The 24,993-nt window shown below is 36.9% G+C and overlaps 1 protein-coding gene across 2 annotated transcripts in view; it reads left to right on the top strand.

Annotated features, from left to right (window-relative positions):
• The window catches only part of TLN2 (talin 2), a 170,745-nt gene that overhangs the window by 73,388 nt on the left and 72,364 nt on the right, over positions 1-24,993 (top strand). For both annotated transcript variants that reach the window (XM_035336334.1, XM_035336333.1), the window contains exons 8-22: positions 843-985; positions 2,490-2,617; positions 7,134-7,197; positions 9,310-9,414; positions 10,875-11,030; positions 11,899-12,000; positions 14,012-14,088; positions 15,766-15,946; positions 17,737-17,850; positions 18,520-18,628; positions 19,305-19,513; positions 20,022-20,120; positions 21,523-21,690; positions 23,186-23,480; positions 24,814-24,980. In XM_035336334.1, coding sequence (XP_035192225.1) covers positions 843-985; positions 2,490-2,617; positions 7,134-7,197; positions 9,310-9,414; positions 10,875-11,030; positions 11,899-12,000; positions 14,012-14,088; positions 15,766-15,946; positions 17,737-17,850; positions 18,520-18,628; positions 19,305-19,513; positions 20,022-20,120; positions 21,523-21,690; positions 23,186-23,480; positions 24,814-24,980 — 2,117 coding nt within the window. The remainder of the gene's footprint in view (positions 1-842; positions 986-2,489; positions 2,618-7,133; positions 7,198-9,309; positions 9,415-10,874; positions 11,031-11,898; positions 12,001-14,011; positions 14,089-15,765; positions 15,947-17,736; positions 17,851-18,519; positions 18,629-19,304; positions 19,514-20,021; positions 20,121-21,522; positions 21,691-23,185; positions 23,481-24,813; positions 24,981-24,993) is intronic.

Here is a 24,993-nt window from a genome sequence, read left to right on the forward strand (position 1 = left end):
GCAAGAAAACTATACAGGAATGCATTTTTAGCTTCGTCAGTATGACTCACTTGTTCCCCACCTGTATTACATCTGTTCATATATGGTGTCATCTACTACTGTGCATTTTTGAGTTTAGTTAAGTAGACAAATTGTTGCCGCTAGCTATGAGAGATAGCATGTCTTTTGAAGTGTTTTTATTGCCTTTTTTTTTTTTTTTTTGTGCTGGAGTTATAACTTAAAGTGCGAAGGGAAGATTATTTCCATAATGACCCTTTTCAACCTTTCATTCAAGCTGGATATTTAACTACTGATGTCTATTGAAAGCCATCGAAAGTTGTGTAGTTATGTCTTTGAAGTGTAAATGGAGTGTGCCAAAGAACTAAGACAATATTTGATCTGTTTTATATGCAAAATGATGAAAATTACTTTGTTTTAACATCAGGGGACTAAGATGAACTTTTACTGGAAGGAATATGTTTTAAAGTGTATTAAGGGATAAAAAAAGAGCAAAGCAACTGGTTTTAGTGGTGGTGTTTTGGTAATCTTTCAAGTAATGCTGTAATGCGGCTTTGAAGGTCTGAATCTAGTGTTGAAATACTATTTTTGCTGTAGTTGCTGCTTCAATGGTATTCAGTGTTTTACACCATGAGGTAAATTCCTGTTTTTCAGCAGTGCTGTTCTGTTATTAAATTCTCATTTATAGCAACCATCAGTACTGACTAGAAACATAAATAAAAGGAACGTTTTTTGCTAGGTGTCCCCCTCCAATGGGAAGGCCAGTTATCATCTGATTTTCTCAATAGCTATTAATGGTGGCAACACTGCAGATTAAACACTGTGTCTGTCTGGTTCTGTTGCAGTAAATTGGCTAGATCATAGCCGAACATTTAGAGAACAAGGAGTGGATGAAAATGAAACGTTACTGTTGAGACGAAAGTTCTTCTATTCAGACCAGAACGTAGATTCAAGAGATCCTGTTCAACTTAATTTGCTTTATGTTCAGGTACAGTATGTCAACCAGGAGTACCAGTTCCAGCTTCCCTGAGGAAACTTACGTAGGTTAATTAGAAGAAAAATATTAAAAAAACAAGTGCTAAATAACTGACTCCTTTGTTGCTCAGGTATTCCATCATCTAAACTTCTCATTCTGAATATGGATTGGTTATTTTATTTTATTTTTTTCTTATTTTGATTAGTTTTTTGGTTTTTGGTTTAGCACTCTTGATAGTGTAGAGGCTTTGATTCTCAAAATCAGTACTTTCAACCGAATAATAGACATTCAAAAATACAGTGATTTTCATGTCGTTCCTGTTTCCTTAAATACATAAATAAATGTGTTCGCTAATGCCTTGTATTTAGATCATTCTTTTCAGGTATCAGGTATAGTACTCCCCATTCTGTAATATGGATGATGCTTTCTCTGTAATGTCAAATCTCATTTCATTCTTGCAGCTGGCTTGCCACTTATCTCTTTCTGCCTGAGCTGCTTCTGTACCTTCTTTAAAATATTCAACATAAACAGCACAGAGCAGGTGGGCTTTCTGTTTGAGATGGACCATATCATTTAACACAGTGGGAGCCCACCGAGGCAGGTTCCTCATATTGCTAGATATGCTTAGGAAACTTGAGTTTTTCTGCAGAAGGTAATTTCTAACTGTAGTCTCCAGAGTAGTTGGCTGTAATTCAGTTTGAAATCATTAGGGTTGATTTTGTTAGTTGAAAAAAATCCATTGAATGATTAATGGGATGCTCACTTGTTATACTTGAAGGTGATTCAAGTAGGATTGCTCCAAATCGCATTTTAAAGCTCTGAGGCAAAATATAAAATGGTTTTAAGATGATTATAAGATAGTATTGGTTGTGGGACTGCACTAAATTTTCAGGAGTTTTAAAAGATTATCACACTGTGCTGTTCTCCTGTCCGTTAGATACTTCGTCCAGGTTACTGTTACAAGAGTATGCACTGACACTATCTTGTTTTCTGTATGGATAGATGAGTCTTCCCATGCCAGAACTATAAAATTCATCATCTTCTATGACTACAAAATGTAAACAAAAAGAAGGAAAATGCTGTTTGCCTTCACCTCTTACTATTTCTGTAACAATATTTTTATTTTTTTTTACTTGCAAGTTACATCATTTTCCCTGCTATTACAAGGTGGTAAGATAAGAGTTATGTTGGGTGTGTACGCACACGTGTGTGTGTGTACGTGTATATAAGTTGTATTTGATATATATGTGCCGCAGGAAATGTATATCAAATCATCTTTTTGATGACAGTTGTTACAATCATGGTTTCAGCATGTCTCTGTAGATACTCACCAGAGAAGAATCTATCCCTTTGTTTATTTTATTAGTCATAGACAGATCCACAACAGAATAATGAAGACATTCAGACAGAGAAGTGTGTTGCTGGATTCTTGGCCTGTGTTTTAGTTCTTGATGAATTTCAGAGATAGAGTAATTCTTCTGGATGGCCCTGATATGTCTTTGCTTACTTCTTATAGGCTCGTGATGACATTCTGAATGGCTCCCATCCTGTCTCCTTTGAGAAGGCCTGCGAGTTTGGAGGCTTTCAAGCGCAGATCCAGTTTGGACCTCATGTAGAACACAAACACAAACCTGGATTTTTAGAGTAAATACTTAAGTTAACTTATAAATTCAGGTGACCTAAAGTGTAACTAGTGTTTGCTTTTCATAGCCTAGAAGCGTATTAGTACTCCAGTTAGTGGTAGCCAGATCCTGTGTGTTTTCTGTGACCAGGAGCCTTACTGCATAAATCAGCAATTCCAGCTGCTGTGAGGGGACATGTGACAGTGACTTACTAGGCAATACAGGGTGCCAGCTTCCCCTGGGGTGCCAGTTAGGTATGCAACTGGATTTTCCAACCACGTGGTAATGTTGTCCATGGAAGCCCTTTCTGCTTTCTCTGGAAGCCAAGGTTCATGTTATCCAATAGTCTCCTCTCCTTTAATGTATCCATCCTCATGTCATATGCATCCTTGATTAGACTGAGTGTACTGGAAGTTTTGTTATGCCTGAGTTATGGAGTTAGGGAGAACTGGAGTTTTGTTCTTGCTCAGATGTCATCTTCTGCCTGCATTTAGTAATGCCACTTGTGAAGTAACTGTATGTTAGTATATATCAGATGTTTGACTTGATAGGAAAACAAATGCCTAAGTATCTTTCAATTCATGTTACTGAAGTTAATACTGCTGTGTATAGATATGGAATTTTCCTAACCATTTTAATGATGTTAGTTAGTTGTGTGGATTCACCCTCTCATGGCATTGTATGAATGGAGATCTAGTATTGTGCTCTTTGTATCAGTCCTGGCCTGGAGACCCATCCTTTAACCTTGATTGTCATGCTTTACTTTCCTTTTGTCAGATGGGCAAACTTGGTTTGGCTGACATTTACAGGTTCCATTTCTCTACAAATTTTGATTGTTTTGCCTGCAGTGGAATTAACAGAATTAACAGAACAGGGATGACAGGCATTATTTAGGCATTCTTCTTGATCTTCTAAATTTTAAGTTATTTTTTTTACGATCTATCATAACTGCATTTTATGTTCAACAAGAACTGCTGTTTGGATGACATTTCCGCTTTATACAGAACGCTGGCTAGTTGCAAGTCCATCACTGAATAAAATGTTACACAGAAAGTGCAGTATCTTTATATGCTAATGTGAGTGAAAAGGATAAATAACTAAACTGCATCTTAGAAAAGAGAACATTACTCCAGTGGAAATAATCTAGAACTGGAATTTCAAATTTTAAAACCTTGTGGTTTTTTGTTTGTTTTGTTTTGTTTTTCCTGCAGGGTGTTTTTTCTACTTAATGTGTAATTTTAATTTAAATGGGTTTTGACTGTATGAGGATTGAGCCTTGCAGGCCACCAAGTCTAGTCTCTTGCTGTCCAGGTGTATAACTAGTTTCATGAAATTAAGCATTTCTGATTTACAAGTAATTCTTGTTGCCTTTTTGTTCTCTGTGGAGAAGCCTACTTGAGAACCATAAGGTCCTAGTCATTGCCTTTTGTTTTAAAGCATAGATGCTTATGATTTAGCTTTATGAGTGGCTGTACTAAGCCTTCATGACAGTCTTTTTGTGAAATCTCATGCTTCTGTGTTGAGTCTAATCAAGCCAAGCTCTCCTATCTTGTTATGAGCAATATATAAAAACAGTATAGATGAATGCTGACTGAAGAGTGCATCTGCTGTCATTTCAGGAAACACTTCTTGTTGAAGTGTTTATTGACTTGCTGCTGGCACCTGAACATACCTACAGGTTCCCTTAACGAAAGTCTCTGCTCATATAGAAAACAGCATGTAGCAGAATAGTACTAGTATATTTTAGTATTATTTTAAAGCAGCTTGGCTTACTTGGCTATGTCTGCAGTATGTTTGTGTGCAGATCTACTTTTTATCCTTTTTTTTTTTTTCCATTGATAAGTCATTCTTGGCAGAGGTGAAGATTACTGCCTGTGTCTTGTTAACCCTTTGATAGTAATTGGTGGAATTTCCTTAGAGCTCATGCCAAAGTAAATCGTGAAAGCTCTTAAACTATATAATTGCAAATAGTGCTACCTCATACAGTTGAAGTTCTGCATTGCATCTAGAGGCACCCTGTGTTTAAATTTGATGAGAGAATATCTATTAAAGAAATCTTACAATTTGTATGTAGGTAAGAAAGGAGCAGCTAAAACTTGCTCGCCTCTGCCATTTATTTCTAAGTGTGCTTGGTGACCACTAAGTTCACTTCTACAATATCGCCTGTTTTACTGTCTAAAACTTCTGCAAGAATGTGCAATATACCTGTATGCTAATGAAAAATAATATGCTGGCGCTTGGTATAATTGTTTTTGAAGAACTGTAGGAATAACTCAAATTAGATGAAGTTAGATATACACAGCTTGCTATTAGATTTTTATTAACTGAGTTCATTATACATTGTTACAATGTATAATTAAAGATTTTAAAGAAGGCTAAATTAATAATATATTTCATGTGGTTTTGTGAACTCATTACAGAAACTGTTAAATAAAGTAAAGCCATTGTTTGTTGCAACATAAAGAAAATATTATGGGCAGCATCTAAATAACTTGTCTGCAGCTAGTATTTCACTCTTTCAGATGAGGTGATTGCTTCTCTATTGATTGAGAAATGGAGGGTCATACAAGGAAAAAAAGCTCATATCTAACTGCTGGCTGCGTGTACAAGAGTATGCCAATTGGCACTTGGCAGACGTAACTTTTCCTCAAGATGCTCCAAATAATGTTTAATCAGTAATCTCTTCTTAAAGTGTATGTTAGCTAACAAGATAAGTAGACATGCTTAAAAATCAGACATTCTCAATAGTTTGTCTGCATAAGAATAGTTGAGAAAATTAACTTAGTTAATAAAAGATGAGAATTGGAAGTGCATGATTATCCCTTCTCTGTATAAATCCATTGCTAGGAGAGCATTCTTCTCAGTTATTTTTGTTTTTCTTAGAAGTGAATGTAACCAAACTGGTTTGAACCTATGAAATTCATAAAAGCACTGTTTAGTTAGTTTTGCTTTTTATTTGTAGAATAGATGTGCTAGCTTTTTAGGATAATAAGCTGTATTCAGACCTTATCTATGGAATTCATTTTGTAGAAGAGATTTAATTAAGATGTAATCAGTTGAGACACAACTACTGAAACCCTGGAAGGCAGATTAGCAAGCGCAGTTGCTCTTACTTGGATTGGAGTTGCTAGAGCTTTATGGCAATAACAATGAAAATTCTAACTACTAGACAGTGTTTTTGAGGAGAGCACAAATTCATGACAGTATTGAAGTTCTTTTGTTTCTTGTCTGCAGTGGCAGGCTTTCTTTGAAGGGAGTCGGGGGGAGGAATGATGGGACAGTTTTTTTGCCGATCAAGTTTAGGAAACCTGGAATAGATGTCCTCCTCAAAACCTGCAGCTTTTCATGATGTTAGTAGTTTCTGTGTTAATAGTGGGATTGTATACTCAAACTCAATAGACCAAAATGAGGATAAAATCCTCCAGTCATACTGGATCTTTAGAAATCTCTTTTTTATTATTTTATTTTTTTATCTGTGGAAGTGCTGTTTGTTTGTTTGTTTGTTTGTTTGTTTGTTTGTTTTTTTATGTTGAACTTAGGTTAGAAACCCAAAACTTGTCCTGAAGGGCAGAGTTTTCTTCAGACTGAAGGTGTGAACTGCTGAATATGTGGCATAATTTCATTAGAGTTCAGTGTTGCAGATAGGAAGACAAAATCCAGAAAAGAAATGCCATTTTTTAATGCATGATGCTGATAAGTCTTCAAGTTGGGTTAATGTTTGGCTGAGATAATAAAAGTCTAATTTAATTGCAAAGAAAAGGAGGTACGTACAGCTAGACAGTCTTGTGAGGTGTTTAAAGGTTCTTTCTGACTGAACTTATCAGGGAGGCTGAACTTGTTTTGTTTACTTTATATTCTGAAACCTTAGTATTTGAGTACTGCAAAAAAATAAATAAAAAATTCAGGCTAGTTATTTGTGACTTTGTTTTTGAGATAATGGCTGGTATTAAGTGTCCACTTAAAAAAAAAAAAAAAAAAAAAAAAAAGCTTTGCAGTTTTTCAATAAAATACTTTTTTTTAACGTGTCTTCGAACATGCAGAGGAAGAACCATGTCCCACAGGTCAGTAAATCAAAGTGCTTTGGGACAGTAATAGTAGTGTCTGGACTCAGACAACTAAGTGGCTTAAGCTTTGATTTCTCAGACTATAGCGAGTGTATGTGGATTAAATGTGAAGCCCTTTGAGCTGCTAATAGACATTATAATGCAGCTATATAATAATAGACATTATATAGCTGAACAATAGAAAGTGTTCCAACTTTGTTTACTTCTGACTTTTCAAACATGAAAAGGGTATTATGTGAGGACATAGCTGAAGTGTGTGTTTTTTTTTTTTTTTTTTTTTTTTTTTTTTACTATGCCAATTATCCTCTTGACCTTGACCTTACCCTACTTAATGATCAGAGGTTTGCTTCATTGTAGAGAGATTTTATGCCCACTTTGGGAATGTTGGGGAACATAATGTCAACAATAGTGTGGAAAGTGTCTGTCCTCAAGAAGGCACCACTAACCTCTGGTATTGTTTTTCTTTTTTTCTAGCCTAAAAGAGTTCCTGCCTAAAGAATATACCAAGCAAAGAGGGGCTGAAAAGAGAATATTTCAGGTAATTGTGAGGCTGAAAAACTTACTATAGTTTCATTTCTGTTATAATAAAAATGATCTCTCTTTCACAGGTGTATGATCTCTATATATTTGACTTGTATAACTACCAGAAAATCAGGTTTGAAGAATCTGACAGCTTTCCTCTTCCTCTTCCTTCTTCAGCAGATTTATTGTCCTGATCCTTTTTTCTTCACTGATGACTATTCAGAGTACTTTGTTGAAGGGGACAAAGAAAATATTTAATATTCTTAAGACCATTTTCTCAGTTGCATTGAAATGTAAGGATGTGTGTTTGTACTAAAATAGAAGCACATTTAGGAAAATAATTTTAACTTCTTCCACGTGGCCTTTAATGCATTCATGATTCAGGCATGAGCTTCAAGTAATATGTAGTTCTGCTAGCCAATGCTTGAATTCAGTGGTGCACCTGGGAATCATGCAGTTGTAAATGACGTAAAGCAGTTGAGTCTCCAATGTACTGATACTGTTGGAAATGTTCTCCAAGCTGAAGCGCTATAAATGCACTAAATGTCTATGTTGATTAAAATGTGTATTTGGCAATGTAATCTAAACTGAAAAAATCTGAGGTCAACAGCTGAAACAGTACAGTTTCTGGAAAGGCCTACCAGTGACCTGTGATTTTGAAATCATGTGAAGTGACATCCTTTTCTATATCCGTTACATTCCTAATGTAGGAATTCTGTAGCTCAGTAAATCCTATTCTATCCAGAGCTTGTAATACATCTTGTAACACTTCCCTGTGTATACCTTTAGTTGGTGGCAGTGATACTACACTTCAAGCAAAAAAAATCATTTCTTTGTGGGATTCATAGCAAATGATTTGCCTACGTCAAATATGATCTGAGTAGTTTCAGTTCCTGACATACTTCAGTGCATGGATGAGAAGTTAATCACTAGGGCTCTAGATGATGGATGATAACACAACAGCAAGGCAGAATATGCAAACTGATGCTTTGAAAAACTTGCATCTTTCTCTCGAGTTATAAAATTATTGAGTTTGGTAGGTGACTTTCTCCAAGTATTCTATCTGCAATGACTGTTTGGGCTTCTTGTTCTTCAGCGATCCTGACTCTGTTCTGTACTGAATTTGAGAGGTCTGATTAGTCTGTGTCCTTGGGATGCAAGAAGGTTTTTGGAGTTGCACTTGCTTCTACCAGTGCTTCTCTGTGGAGTGTTGAGAAGAGTGAACTGGAGTAGGCAAGTGTTTCCCATGTTACTGGTGCTCCCCCTGCTGCCATCAGTCAGCATGAAGGAGGTGGTAACCATCAGTTCACAAGACAATGGTGAAGAGAAGATGAAGTGTGCAACAGAAACCCACAAACAGTACTTAAACAGAAGGACTTCAGGACAGGGTTTTCGGTAGAGTAGGAGAGCAGATGCTGAAATGAAGTTTGAATAGGTAGTATCTGTAATTCTCATTAGTTACAGGTATGAAAATTTACTAATGAGTAAATTGTTTAATAACAAAAATGGAGTTTTAATACACCTAGATGAACATTTCAGAATGAACTAGAAAAAAATAATTGCACCTTTCTCATCTGTAGAATTCTTTTCAACTTATGACAAAAATGTGTATAAAGGTGCAACTGGCAAAATAAATAAATAAACTACAGGAAATGCATTTAAGAGATGACAAATGGCCAATTACAAAGCACGAGCCTTTCTTTAGTGAGCCGGAGGTTTAGGGTACAAAGCAGAAATACTTTTTTCCTGGAAAAAATTGTGTGCTGAGAGTTTTAAATGATTTAAGCCAAGTAAGTAGACATTGACTCTATGAAACATAACGGTGTCACATAGCAGCAATACCAATAATTTAAAGCTGTTTCATAAATGGTTTAAATCTGCTTGATTGAGGCACAAATACATGGATGATGGTCAAAGACGAACATTGGATTTGCACATGTAGTTTATATTTTTTGATGAGGAATTAAGTGATATAGTCATACTAGCATTTCTACACAGTATTGTTTCAAATACCTTAATTGGAATGATTATTAACTAAACATTCTCAGAGAAAAGTTAACACCCCATTTTTGTTTGTTTCCAGAAAGAATATTATTTCTGTGTAAGTGATACTGAACTCTCATTACAGGAGCACAAAAACTGTGGTGAGATGACTGAAATAGAAGCCAAAGTGAAATACGTGAAGTTAGCCCGCTCCCTACGGACCTATGGAGTGTCCTTTTTTCTTGTTAAGGTAATGCAGATCTTACTGACCATATTGCATGGTCAGTTATATATTACCACAGGTTTTCCGCTAATCAAAGGTCAGAGGTGTTTTTAAGCTTTTTTTCCTCCAGATCTTGCTTTCAGAAAAAACAGCGGAAATGACTACCTAATTGTGATTTGAGTTTTGATGCTTGTCATGCTGAATTCCAGAAAGACAGTTTAGTCTTGATTTGACTTCTTTAAATTAACACTTCTCTTTTTAAATTTTGATTACCATCAAAGTACTTTCTTCATAAAAACTTTCACAAAAAAACTCTGAAGCTGATTCTGTTGAAAGTTTACTGATAATATGAATTGCATGCTGAAGCCAGCATCTGACCAAGAACTTCATCAGTTGCATGATTAATTTCTCTTAATCCTTAAAATAAGGCTGTGATCTAAAGGTGTTGAAACAATTTCATACCAAGATACGGATGTTCTGCTGTGAAAACTGGACTGAAGCACTAGTGCCTCAGTATTTAGTTACCACATAATTAAAAGAAGGCTGAATTTTGTTAAAGGTTTTTATTCTTAGTTTGCCACAGTTACAGTTCTGAATTTTGTTTATCAACAGGTTGCCTTTTCCTAAAGTACTTAGTCACTGAGAAATTCTAGTGAAGCAGATAGATGAAAATAAAAGGAAAAAAAACGTGCAGAGCTTAATACTATTCATACAGTAGCCCTTGAAATAATTACCTTTTATTTTTCCTTTTTATGGTAAAAGGTAACATGGCTATCTCTGTATTTTTCATTAATATCTTGCTTTTTTGGTCATAACTTAAAGCAAGCAGTAACTGAAACAGTTAACTTTGTCATGAAACTTGTTTTGAAAGGACAAATTGGTCCGTTTTGAAGCCTCTCAAATGGCCAGCTATAACTAGGAACTGATTTGTTATGGCCTACATAAATTGAGGGAAATGGGAGATGTGGATTCGTTTCTATTTATGATAGTTTATGTAGCAGATTAGTAGTTTGGGCTTGTGCTCTGCAACCTTTGAAAAATGAAGAGGTGGAATGACCAACATATTATGACAGAGCAGTTCACAGCATGCAGACTGACACCCTCTCCTTTCCCCTTGATTAGACTGCTATTGTTGATTGAAAATAACTAAAATTTAAAATCCAGAATATGGGACAAATTATGGCTGATCTTGCTGAATTTACAGCCCAAGTGAACCCCAACAGTCCTTTCTTTTCCTTCTTTCCCTCTCCAGAATTTTTTTGGAGAAGTGGTGAGTCTGAGTGAAAAAATTGGTCGCAACTTTTCAGTCCTTCTGATGCCAATTGATGACTTGATATGACCAGAAAAACTGAGCCTTGAGGCTTAAATTGTCCTCATCTGCATGCTATTTTTGCCTTTTATCAGTGTATTCCATCATGACTTTTTTCCCCTTTCTCCTCTGGCATGCTACGCTTTAATGAAAAACAATCTTTCACACCCTGTTACAGGAAAAAATGAAAGGCAAAAACAAGCTGGTTCCTCGCTTGCTGGGGGTCACCAAAGACTCAGTGATGCGTGTGGATGAGAAGACCAAGGAAGTGTTACAAGAATGGCCACTGACAACTGTGAAACGCTGGGCTGCCTCACCTAAAAGCTTTACTCTGGTAATCTTTCTGTCCATCTTGAGAAGGAAGAGGAGTCCATGTGATGGGGAGAAAGGAAGATGGACTTGCAATCTCAATTTTTTTAATGCAACCTCTTCTATCTGGAATTCTCTAGAATTAAGTAGAGCTGCAAAGTCCTAAAGTGTTAAATTGGCTTATCTTGTTGTCTATGGTCAGTCTGTATTCTGATGTCTCTAGACAGACCATTTTCCCAAAAGCAGTGTTTAAATCCCTTCTGTACCTTAGAACTAGTGTTATGAAAAATACCATTAAAACCTGCTTAATCGATCACGGGGTTCCATTCAAAATGCAAGTTGTGACTCGCAGGATATGAACATAAGCAACGTTACGTTGCCATGAAAACATTTGATAATTATGGATTTAAAAAACTCTCATGAATATGATGTGTGTTGTTAATTGATCCGTAGGAATCCACTGCAAAAAGAGTATCCTGGATATAAAAAAAGGTCGTTTAATGTGTAAGAGTCAGTGACTAGCAGCTGATATTCACTTTAATAATATGCATTTAATTTCCACTGACATAGTTGATTATGCTTTAGAATACAATTCTAAAGAATTTTCTCCATTATTCAGTGACTAAGTTTGATGAAGTCAGACTAAATATCTATTGGTCCTCTTATATTTCAATTTGTGATTCTTCTGTGAAGCAGACATAAAAAGTATCCTTCCTCTCTCCTTCCTTACTCCCCTGTATAGTGTGGTTTAGAATCTTAGAGTAGTTTCAATTATTGTTGGATATAAAAAAACACCTATACAAACAAATTTAAAATGGGAATTAATCCCACGTTTGACACCGCTTAATTTATCTTTCATTTGCCAAGCGTTAATTTTTTTTTTTTTCTTACAGGATTTTGGTGAATATCAGGAAAGCTATTATTCAGTACAGACCACTGAAGGAGAACAGATCTCTCAGTTAATTGCAGGTTATATTGATATCATCCTGAAGAAGGTATAATATTGGGATGACATCTAGTAAAAATGCCATAAAATGACTGTACAGCAGTCATTTGCAAAAGCTTGAATGTGTGCAGGCTGCAGTTTTTTCCTCTCATGAAGTCAGTATTATCTAGTGTTTCGGTGTTATTTACTTTTATCTTTATTATAAGCCCTTTCAGTTCAACCTCAGTGATTGTTTCTTACAGATACCAAGGCTGTTAGCTACAGCAGTTAGGCTCAATACAGAATGCTTGGGCTTTGCTTTTCCATCTGGAAGATGAACAGCTGGCTATAAGTGTATATACATAGAACAGACAAAAGTCTTTTCAACTGTGGACTTTAAGATATGGATCAAAATAGTGAGTTAGATGGGAGGAAATGATCACACGGTAGCAGCCTTCAAAACAATATTAAAGACTATGTAGTAGTTGTCTTTTGTCTGTTGCATACACATCATCAAAGCTGAGGTGGTATTTTGGCAAAAGTAAAGAAAAAAGTCACTTTTGATATATAGCTTAATAAATACTGTGGTCAGTAAAGCAAAGATTTATATTACACTTCTGCAGAGAGAGACAGAGGAAATTGGTATTTGTCAAGTCACCAGACTATCTTGAAACATTTTTTAACGAAATGCTAAGAGAGTAGAGGCTGATAAGCACTTCCAGGAAAAGATATTCACAAGTAAATAAACACAACCGCAAAAAAGACCTATTTTGCCAACAAACACGAAGCTGAAAGATTTTATTCTTGTGTACAAAAGCCAAGTGTTTCAAATAGCACTTTTTGCTTCTTGAGAAGATTTTACTTGATGCAGTTTGTTTGAATCTCAACAATTTGCTCTAACAGATCTTTACTATTAAAGAAATGACAGAAAGCTAAACAGCTCAGGAGAATTTTTGGCCTTTGTTCATGCAAACAGTGTGGGATGTAACATCAACTGTTGTGAAATCAGAGGTTGAAGAGGATTGCCAGAATTCATCAAAGTACTTGCCTTTTTCTCTGAGACTGTTGATCTCAGACTTAATGTGTTAAATAAATGACGGGCTTCTATAGATGGTTTAAAACCTGATTCTAGCTCTCAGGCTTCACAATTACCTTTGCTTTCTAATTGAAAACAAAAGCAGCTTTTCCACCCTGATAGATGTGCATATTTCCACCCCTTTCCGTTCCTTAATTTCTTCTTTTAAACTGGTTGTGTCAGCAGATTGTAAAATGGATGAAATAGGAACAGGTTAAGTAATAAACACCTTCATGATGCATGTGTAAAGCACACAGTTCCCAGTTGTTGAGCTCAACTTTGATCATTGATGCATGACTCAAAGTATGGGTCATCCTACTCAGTTGCTTAGTGTTAATTTCTGGTGTGTTTTGGACTATTTCAACTGGTTTACTCTGGTGTGGCTTAGGGACACATTTTTTTCCCTGCTAAAGTATTATTAAAGTATTAAATTAAAAAAGCGAACAGGCATGCACCAAAAAAAGGAAAAAAATACCCCTACAAACTCTTGTCCTGCAGTCCTGCAGTTTTAGTAATAAGTTGCTAAACAGTTGACAGGGAATCCTGAACCTGAGTAGCTTTTACTTGTTTATTTATTGTTTACTTCACGCTAATCTGGAAGTATGACACAATCTTAACTAGAAATAAGCGGTTTCATTTCATGCTTAAACTCAAATTATTACAGTAAGGACTTGTGGGGAGAAAGCTGGGGTACGTGTATGTATGGACATGCATGAAGAGTTCCTGTTAAATGTACCGAAGATCATAGTGGGTGTTTCCCTCTTGTTATCTGCTGAATATTCAAGTCATGTAACAAGGTGGAAAGCAAACTGCACTTGGTCACTGGAGGCAATGGTCTATTTTTACACGGCTCTGCTTTTAAAACTGCTTGTAGTTTCCTGTTTTTTTTTTCCTTATATTGTAGTTCCCTTGTGTACATTTGCCCTTTGTCCTTTATGTCATAAAAAAAAATGCTGGAGAGAAAGCAAAAAGCCATATATTAAACTTTCTTTGTTTTTTTCTCTAGAAACAAAGTAAAGATAGATTTGGTCTTGAAGGTGATGAGGAATCAACGATGTTGGAAGAATCTGTTTCACCAAAGAAGTGAGTGGAAATGCTTGTTATTTAACAGTTACCTTTTAGCTATGGCAGCTTTTTTCATCCCTCAAAGTATAGTTATTATTATATATAGTAATAACTATAAAAATTATAGTTACTACTTCTTTAAAATGATTTTCTACAGGGTAGTTTAACAGACGGAAGCATTATCTCAAGAAAGTTCTGTAGACTTCCAGCTTCATCCTAGGATTGCAGAGCAGGCTTTTTTGTCTTAAGAATTCTGGTTAAGGCAACCAGCAGTGGTACCAATTTGTCGTAACTTGACTCTTTAACAGTGGAGTTCAGACTGTAGGTCAGTAAGATGGAAAAAAAAAAAAAGCTGAAAATATCGTAGTAGTTTTTTGATCTTCATACAAACACCTAGGATTTGCAAGATATTAGTTGCTTGTCTTTCTAGGTTCATGGTTTCCTGCAGAATATGACTCCTGGCAGTTTAATTGTACACTGTGTCACTAACAGAGCTGGCTTGTTACACCAAACCACTTTAGACAAACCAGTCAGATGTGTGGTATGGTTCAAGGTAAGGTTTTGGCTCTAGTAGGTCAGGCGATGGTTCTGATGGGAAAGTAACTGAATATAGCAAGAAGTACAATTGCAGAGATGGACATGCTCTTGGAAACAAATATTCAGTCTTTCCTTGCTGTGAAGAAATAGAAGCAGGTTTGACATTTTAAGCTGTAATGAGCCCCTCAAGTCTCGTGTTTGTACTTTAAGGATGACAGCGTCTGCATTATATACGTAAAAGTCTGGTTTACTGTTCAACATGTGGTTCAGTGGATATGAACTGGTTAGATATTTCATTTGGCCTTATGTGAAATGTCAACTCTTGATGAGACACACATGTTCAGATGTTTGTTTTCAACATTGCCCTTTCCAAGTTACTTCCAGAATATGCTCTATTAGTTAAGTGCTATACAGCAAAGCCCAAAGATTGTAATAAATAATTACAAGATTTTCCATAATTAAAACTAGTTCTTTCCTCCAGCAGATTGCTGCTGCTAAAGCTAAGTCCTGTCAATACCTCTAGCTGTTAAAGCTGGAATCCTATTTAAATATGGGTGTTACATCTGGCAAAGGAGATTGTGACCATGGATGACAAAAACTTCTTTATTCTTAAAAGCATCCTACCTCCCAGTCTCTAATATTACGGGCTTCCAGATTATTAGCAAGCATTTTGTGTGTATATGCATATAAAGAAGAGAGGAAAAAAAAAGTTAGTTTTTATCCCAAACATCGGGCTTGCTTGCAAAAATATCTTCAGAGGGTTGGTGCTTCTATTTTCTATTCATCAGCCTATATCACAGTTGAAACAAAGCAGTCTGTTATGCCATATACCCTATTCTGTCTGTAAGGCATGTTAGGGGGGTAAATCTATTGTACCACATATACCAAAGCTGTACCTTCTTTCCTTGCTGCCTGCTTATTAATGCTATTAATATTTGATCTGTCAGAAGTGGCACTTATATTTTCTCTAAAATGTTAGAAAATGCTTGGTAGAAAAGACTGTTTAAAACTTTTCCAGCTTCTCCAAATGTTATGAAATGCAGTTTAAAATCCTAATGGAAGAACATCTGGCAGGACTTACAGGAGATGACTAATTTTGTATTGCGTTTTTCTATTTTAATTATATATACATATAAAAAATATATATATTTTTTTTAGGTCCACCATCTTGCAGCAGCAGTTCAACCGAACAGGGAAGGTAGAGCATGGCTCTGTGGCACTACCAGCTGTTATGCGTTCAGGGTCCAGTGGCCCAGAGACTTTCAACATCGGCATCATGCCTTCTCCCCAGCAACAGGTCACCATTGGTCAGATGCACAGAGGACATATGCCCCCGCTTGTGAGGAACCTCCTTGTTTTGTAGTAGCATTTGAAACTTGTTGGTGCTGCAAGTTGTCAGAAGCAGGATGTTTTCCATGTTGCTAAGTGTAGAGTGTGGTATCCTGGCTGTCTTACTGAATTTGAGCTGAAATACTTAGGTTATCACATTTTCAATGACTTGCTCATTTGTCTTAACAACAGCGCTTCCACCCTTTCCTTTGCTTCTAAGTAGTTAAACCAGTATTCAAGGGTTAGGAAAAAAAGCATGCTGAAGATGGGCAAAAGTAAGCAATTTTAGGGAAAAAGCTCATCTTTAGCTTGTCAATAGCCTACAATTTAGATGTTTCTAGATGGCTTAAAGCTAGTGCTGAGTTTTCTCATTTAAATTTAACACTACCAAAAGGCCTAAATGGGCAATAGAGAGTATGCTCAGTGCTTAAGCTCATGAAATATCACTAAAAGTGTGGTATGTCTAGTGGCTGCCAGATTCTTTCATTACCCCTCCTCACCCAGACAGGAGGAGAAAATAAGACAAAGATTTTTATTTCAACATGGATTGAGATAAAAGCATGGAGATCACAATTTACCATCATGGGCAAAACAGATTTTACTTGGTGAAAATTAATTTACTACTGGTTAAAATAGAGTTGGATGGTAAGAAACAAAGACCAAAAACTAAAATATCTTTACCACAGTGGTACCTCCTGTTTTCCCCACAAACTCAACTTCATTTAGTCATTCCTGACTACTCTACCTCCTCCTCCCACCTGCAAGCGGTCAATCCATGGCAATTCTTCTCTGCTGCTGCTTCTTTCTCACACTTTTCACCTGATACAGCATTGGTTTTCCCCCATGGGCTGCAGTCCTTTAGTTCCAGCTAAAGGTGGGACCAAATAAAGCTAGGTGCTCCAGCGTGGGACCTCTGTGGGCCTGCAGTTCCTGGCAGGAGAACCTGCTCCACTGTGGGCTCTCCACAGGCTGTAGTTTCCTTCAGGGAATGTCCACTTGCTGCAGTGTTGGATATCTGCTCCGGCATGGTCTCTTGCACAGGCTGCAGAGGAACCTCTGCTCCAGCACCTTCCCATCCTTCTTCTGGCACTGGTGTTTGCAGGGTTGTTGCACTTTTCCCTCCCAGTCTTCACTGCCATGTGGTGAGGAGCCCACGCGCCCTTTCCGAACTGTGTTTTCCCAGAGGCACCTCCAGCTTGTTTGCTGGGCCTCAGCTGTGTCCTGTGGTAGGTCCATTGCGGAGTCAGCTGGAACCAGCTGCAGTCAGCACAGGGCAGCCCCTGGCCTTGAACTCAGAGGCCACCCCTGCAGCCTTCCCTGCCAAGACTTTGTCATGGACGCTCTATAGAGATGGCTATCCTGTCTCACTTAAAACTCTTCAATTTTTCATTAGCTTATGCATATTGATGGTAATTTAGTTTCAGAATTGTTCTTTGTAACATTTGTAGGCTGTTCCAGGAAGTCCGTCCTGTACAGTTCAGTATGCAGGATGCAAGTCAGTAAGACAGCTCAGTGATTTGTGAGTGTCTGGGCATTGTTTGATCTGTGAATGTTCAACATCTTACACATGTGTGCAAGTATAGAGGAGTGTAAAATGGCATGGGCAGAATCAAGACTAAGAGAGAGGAGTTTCAGTGAGCCTAACTAAGCTGCTTTCCTGACTGCATGAGGGAAATGCTAGCTGTCTGAAATGGCCTGGTGTAGTTGTCACTCACCATCTTTTAATGCCTAAGTAACAACACCTGCTTGAATTGCCATCTGGAACACAACACACACCCATTTCCTTGTTCTGACTTTCAGACCTCAGCTCAGCAGGCCTTGATGGGAACTATTAACACGAGCATGCATGCTGTTCAACAAGCGCAAGCCGACCTCAGTGAAGTTGATAACCTTCCACCTCTAGGGCAGGACATGGTGAGTTTTTCTAGTCCCCATAGAAATTAATATTTTGCGGTGTTTGCAGATCAGTTTAATAATTGTCCCTGGAGGTGAAGTGGTAAAGCTTCTTAAGTTAGATTTTAAAAAAAAAAAGTTTGTGCTTGCTATAAGAAATTCATGTACACTGCTCCATCTCACTTTCATCAATCTTCTGAGATTAGTTATAGCAAACTTCCTTGCATAACTGTGTCCATAATTCTATTTGTTTCATGTGCATATGTACAAGTAAAAGCAAACTATAAGCAATATTTGTGATGAGAGTGACTGTCTCCCAGACACCTGAAAAATATGAACAAACGAAAAAAGAACAAAATACGATTCTGTCACATCTGATCCAGGCTGAGGTAGGAGGACAGATCAATAATCTACTGTTCATGTGGGACTGTCAGTCAAAAATCATCATCCTTGATGATGCACTGGTTATGGTATTCACCTTAAAAGGGAAGCTGTTGGACTAACAGCAATTCTGTAGCAAGAGATTCAGCAAAAGAGAATGTTTGCTTTACTTTTTTCTCTTTAAAGGCTTAGTAGTTGTCCTCTGTTTCATTTTAAAAGATTGATGAAGGAAGGAGAGATTGATACAGGATTTCGTCTTACAGAACCTTGCTGCAGTCCTTCATTCTTGTTTTTGTTGTTGCTCTTTAGGCATCAAGAGTATGGGTTCAGAACAAGGTTGATGAATCAAAACATGAAATACACTCTCAGGTTGATGCTATCACTGCAGGAACTGCATCTGTTGTTAACCTTACGGCAGGTAAATTTCAAAAGGAAGGACTTGCTTGCAGTCTCCTAATTATTTATCAGTCTAATTCAAGTATCATAGGGACAGACTGTGAGGGGGCTGGGGAGAAATTTTCTTCAAAATAGTCCAATAGTTAAGTGCAATGACATGCAAAACAAGCTTTATGTCCCTCTCAACACAATTTTCTTATATTCAATTTATCATCTCTAACATTAAAGTTACTACTGTTGATGAAAAGTATAGCTTGCTTACTCAACAAAGCAGTCTCTGCAAGGTTACTATGAAAAGCATTAATTGTTTGACAGTTGTTAGAGGTTATAGATGTTTATTGACAGTTGTTTTGCCTTGGCAAGTTACAAGTTGAAGGAGCTGTGAGTGACCTAAAGGGGTTAATACCATGTGACCTTGGATTCTTTCAAGGTTGAAACTGGGAAAGTAGCTCAAACTGTGGACTTGCCAGCAAATTGCACTGGATGAATAGAAATTCTATTAGAAGAGAAACGTAGAGATGGGAAAAGTGATAGCTGACCTTAATTTTTAAATGACACTGAAATTACTTAGTAGATATTTCTTGGCCATCCTTAAATGTATCTGTTATCTCTCACCAGAATGTAGCTTGTGGTAGCTGCCTCATTTTCCCTTTTAACCACTGAAGCATTCTGCTCATGAGAAACCATTTGTTCTGCAGGTGATCCAGTTGACACAGACTATACTGCTGTGGGATGTGCAATTACAACCATCTCCTCCAACCTCACTGAGATGTCTAAAGGTGTAAAACTGCTTGCTGCTCTCATGGATGATGAAGTTGGAAGTGGAGAGGACCTCCTGAAAGCTGCTCGAACATTAGCCAGTGCTGTCTCAGACTTGTTGAAGGCTGTGCAACCTACTTCAGGGGAGGTGAGTGTGGTGATTTAACACTGATGGGCAGCTAAGCACCACCATGCTGCTGCCTTACTCCCTCTCCTCAAAAGGACACTTTGAGAAAATATGATGGGGGAAAAAGTTCATGGGTTGAGAGAAGGACAAGGAAATTCACTCACAAATTACTGCCACAGGCAAAACAGACTCAGCATAAAGGAGATACTTGTTTTGAAGAAGATGACTGAAATCTGCTGCTATTTCAGATCAGTTGGCCTATTGGCTGTCCATCGTTAATTTTCCTTGGAGTTATTGCAATAATGTTTATTCAAATTCTTCAGAGTTCTTCACACATTCTCAGGGAGCACTGCAGATGAAACTTGCAAAATAATCCAGCTGTGTATATAGAAAAGATTTTTCCAAAGTATTTTTAGTTTAATTTTTTAATCATATTGGCTGCACGCTAATGCAGAGGCTCCTTGAAGATATCTGATGTTTAAATAAAGCCTGTTGTCTTTGAATTTCTTTTCCACAATTATTTTTCCAGCCTCGACAGACAGTTTTGACTGCAGCTGGAAGCATTGGGCAAGCAAGCGGGGAGCTGCTGAGACAGATTGGAGAGAATGAAACAGATGAAAGGTTCCAGGTAATGAGGGGGTTGCTTGTCTTTGCCAGAGCTGTGTAGCTTAATAATGAGGAGGCCATTGCATCAAGCTAGGCTTTGCCAAGTGCGATTTGGAAATGTTAGATTTGAGATTGCTCAATGGTAATTCATGTTAATTCATTGTGAAATTATTTTGATGATCACAGAATGCTGATTCTGTAGGAACTCCTTCATTCTATACATTGTACAGATGGTTTCTTGCTCCATAGAAAGCTGTTTGTGCTATACTCCCCTGTGTTGAGAATGCATGACTCATAGTATGTACATACTAGTCAGATCCTTGCTTGCTCTGTAAGACACGGGGATTTTATGGGATTAAAATTTGCGCTTGCATGCAGGCAACTTCAGTTCTTGCTTTGCCTCATGTTTCCCTGTTTTTGCAAACTATTAAACCTATTGAATTTATGTATTTATGACGATTAATAAACAATGAGTATTTCTTTTCATTAAATGTATATGTTTTACTATGTGTATATGTATGCATGTGTACAAAACTTTCTGGCAAACTGACGAGGAGAAAACTTTTGGATTACAAATGTAACTTCTTTAAGGTGATTAGTATTATCAGATGTCAAAGGATAATGCTTGTTTGGCTTAATCACATAACCTATTAGCAGTTTAAAACTGTTGTCCTTAAATGCTCTGTTTTAAATGCATTTTTTTCACTCAGTGCCAAGATAAGGTTCCCCTCAGAAACAAGGGGAAGTAATCTACAGCAGAAGGTAGAAATCTGGAGGACATGTCATGAAAAACCTCTACTCATAGGAATAAAGGCCATTTTAATACTTGATTCACTAGTAAACCTGTTGGCAAGTTTCATCAGTTCCTGTTTGTATTCCTAGTTTAATATATATATTGCAGCCCTCTACTTTCTTCCTTGGTAAAGGAAAGAACCTAAACATTCCTTGAAAGTGAAAAATCAAAACACTCATGAATTAATTCCTGCAATTAAATAGCACAACAAAAAATGCTTCCTGTTATACCACTTAAAATGCCACATTCCATATACTTTTGTGTAACTTGAATTTTGTAGCGGAAAACTTGAATTTCAGAAATTGAAAACACCAGGTTTTCATTGTATTTTTAAGACATGAAGGCATGATAAACCATCCCTCTTTGTTACCTGGTTTCTCCAACACTCCATAGCACATATCAGATTATTTTTACTGAAAGTAGAAAATTGTTAAGTTTTCTCAGTAGTATCTATGTTTGCTGCCTTTCTTATTTTTTTTCATGTTTTGATACATGGATTTTATATATATATATATATATATATATATATATATATATATATATATATATATAGAGAAGACTTGATCTTGTATAAACAAAGTATATACTGTTTGCTTATAATACTGATTTTTTTTTCTGTTTATTTTATCAGGATGTTCTAATGAGTCTGGCCAAAGCTGTTGCAAATGCTGCTGCCATGTTAGTGCTGAAGGCCAAGAATGTAGCACAGGTTGCTGAAGATACAGTCCTGCAGAACAGGGTCATTGCAGCTGCTACACAATGTGCACTCTCTACTTCCCAGCTCGTGGCTTGTGCCAAGGTGAGGCTAGCAGCATTCATGAGATTGCTTCTGTGTGTTTCCAGTAGCTCAGGCAATATACTGTCATAATATCATAATTGGAGGCTTGTGCAATATCAAACTTGATGATTAATAAATTGCCACCCATAAGAGTGGCAGTCGAATATCAGCCCAGAGGATTTGAGGTACTGCTGTAATCCCCAGGGGAGATTCCGTAAAAAATATAGATCATCTGATGATAATGATCAAAATACTAACTTTAAGAAAAAAAAAAAAAAAAAAAAAGCCCTAGAAATACAGCATGCCTGGGGAACTGTGCAAGTTTTCTGATGAAGACTAGAATTACACAGAATTCACCTACTCTGAAATTCAAATAATTAAAAGTTAGTATTCATGCTGAAGTTAAATGAAGTTAGTAATCGTTGATATTAAATATATTTGCGTTGTTTCACAGTAGCCCAATTGTTTTAATAGGGCCCATTGCTTTTGGCCAAGTATTGTTTCTCAGTATAAGTACAAAAGAGTTGATCAGATCCCAAATTCTCAAGTCTACACTTGGAACATTATGTTGTCTGTAGCCTTTTTTGATTTAAAAAAAAATAAAAAAAAGATATACATATATATATTTAATGAAAGCAATTCATACTACTGACTTTGGAAACTGCTTTCAAAGTCTGCAGATTCAGTTTTCATAAGGTTACTTGTGATTGGAAAATGTGTATTCAACTATTCTGAAACATCCAGGAGGCTTATAATAAAACTAATAGCCAATTTTAGCTATTACATTTTCAATATTTTCACCTTATATCTAAGGCTGTAAGGACTTTTTGTAATGAATATGTATGAATTTTCATTATCTCAACTTGATGTTCTTACTGCCTGTGAATTTCTTCAGTACATTATTAGATGACCAGTGGCATCCTTTTTTCCTTATAAGATATCCACAGCTTTCCCATTGCTAAAAACTGTCTGGATAGGCCTGGACAAAATGGGGAAGGGCTGTTTCTAATCTGTAGATTACTGAGTTTATTACTTGTAGCTTCAGAAATAGTGTTGTGTGGCTTCTGACAAGTAATTTTTTCAAACAAACAGAAGGCTGGTATGAGAAGGCTATACAAAATACCAATTCCAATTAAGATTTAATTTTACTTGAAACTCTAGAGTACACAAGTGTGCTAAGTGTACTTACGTTTTTTTGAGGAGTTTGGTGAATGCCTGTCTTCCAGAACCACTGTTAAGTGATTGCTCAGGTCAGCAGCTGCCTGAAAAAGCATGAAACAAGGTGGTGGCTTGTGTTCTTGCATCTAAGTGAAGATAAATGACATCCACAGCCCAGATTCCTAACTTAAATGTGTGAAGCTACCTATCAAAATACTCACTACAGGGCTTTCTGTCTAGGGAAAACAGATATGTTAAGGATTAAAAACTCTAATACAGCAGACATTTTGCTTACTGGTAATTGGAAAATTTGCAAATAAGCCCTTTTCTGAATGTTTTGTCTGTCTTCCCCATGCAGGTTGTGAGTCCCACCATCAGCTCCCCAGTGTGCCAGGAACAGCTGATTGAGGCAGGAAAACTGGTGGACCGTTCAGTGGAGAACTGTGTGAGGGCCTGCCAGGCTGCCACAGATGATACTGAGTTACTGAAGCAAGTTGGTGCAGCTGCCAGCATTGTCAGCCAAGCCCTGAATGACCTCTTGCAGCATGTCCGCCAGTTTGCAAGCAGGGGAGAACCTATTGGTCGCTATGATCAGGCCACAGATACCATCATGTGTGTCACCGAGAGTATTTTCAGTTCAATGGGGGATGCTGGTAAGTCTCTCTAATGGATAATAGCATTTCATGATTTGGAGATTTGCACATTTCAAATACAGAAAGTTTCAAAACTCTGTAGGGTACTCTGCTAGCACTCTCATGGGTCATTCAACCCATAATGTTAAATCAGTGAAATGTACATAGCTGCGTGCTAGATAGAATGAATATTCTATGAAAACAATGAATACTATGCTAAAGGATCACTGTAGTATTCAGTCTTATTTCTTTTGCTGCTTCACTTCACAAAATTGTCCAGTAAGCCCTCATCTCTGAATAGGAGGACAGGTACCTAAGTGAAGACTTGCTAATGGTGGATTTCTTTGTGCTTAGATTTTGTTGTAGGTTTTAAAAATTATTTTGCTGCTTGTGATGTTTCTAAAATGTACAAATTCTAGAACCAGGCAGACTTGAGATACCTAATATTGTGAAATGACCCAATATGAACTTTCAGAAACAAAATAAACCAAAACCCCACAGGAAATTAAATAGAGCAGTGATATTTCAATGGTTAAAAATGCGATGAATTATCAACGGCGTAAAGAGGCAGTGTCTATTTGATAACAAGACAGTTCATATCAAGGTTTAAAATGGCACCAATTTTAAAAAGCGGTTGTGGTACCTCTTGGGGATTGTATGGTTTTGATCTACTCCCTCTTTTGTGTTACCTGAACACAAGGACAGGAAATTAAATATATCACTGTCACAGTTGTATTCATAGTACAGCCAATATGACCAACTAATCTTTTTGTGTAGATTCAGATTCTTTCAGATAGTTTTTTTTTTTTCAAGGAACTGTCATTTTCAGCTATGCGGTGTTCTTCTAGAGGAACTTGTGTGGGGAAGTAATATGAATTCTTGGGGTATTTTGGCCCTAAAAGCAGCTTCCCTGAGAAATGAATGATCAAGATTTTTAAAAGACATACAGGACCATTGTTTGCTAAACCCTTCCAAATCTTCCAGTTGAAAGATGCCAAAAAATAAAACATAAAATAAAATAATAATACTCTGCTACTCAAAGGGGTTTAATTAGTGTGTGTGTGTGTGTATATATATACAATAAAGTATAATTGACAGCTGAACATAAGACTTAATATAAATCACTTGGCTTCTGTACAGAAGGATTTAGTAGAAGATAATCTTGGATGACATTTTCCATTTATTATTGTCATCTGAGACTTTGTGAAGCTACTGTGCTATGAACTACTTGTATATCCTTGTCAAATAAAATGAGTACTTCAGCAAATGTGACTCTATTTTTACCTCGCTGACTTTTTGAATCAAAGCTGAAATGTAAAGATGGGAACAGTAAAAACATAATTGTATATCATAGGTGAAATGGTACGGCAGGCCAGGGTACTGGCTCAAGCTACCTCAGATCTTGTCAATGCTATGAGGTCGGATGCTGAAGCAGAAATTGATATGGACAACTCAAAGAAGCTCCTAGCTGCTGCAAAGCTCCTGGCAGATTCTACAGCCCGCATGGTTGAAGCTGCAAAGGTACTGGGTAATT

This window comes from Oxyura jamaicensis, chromosome 10 (genome assembly GCF_011077185.1).
Source record: "Oxyura jamaicensis isolate SHBP4307 breed ruddy duck chromosome 10, BPBGC_Ojam_1.0, whole genome shotgun sequence".
NCBI classification, from domain to species: domain Eukaryota; kingdom Metazoa; phylum Chordata; class Aves; order Anseriformes; family Anatidae; genus Oxyura; species Oxyura jamaicensis.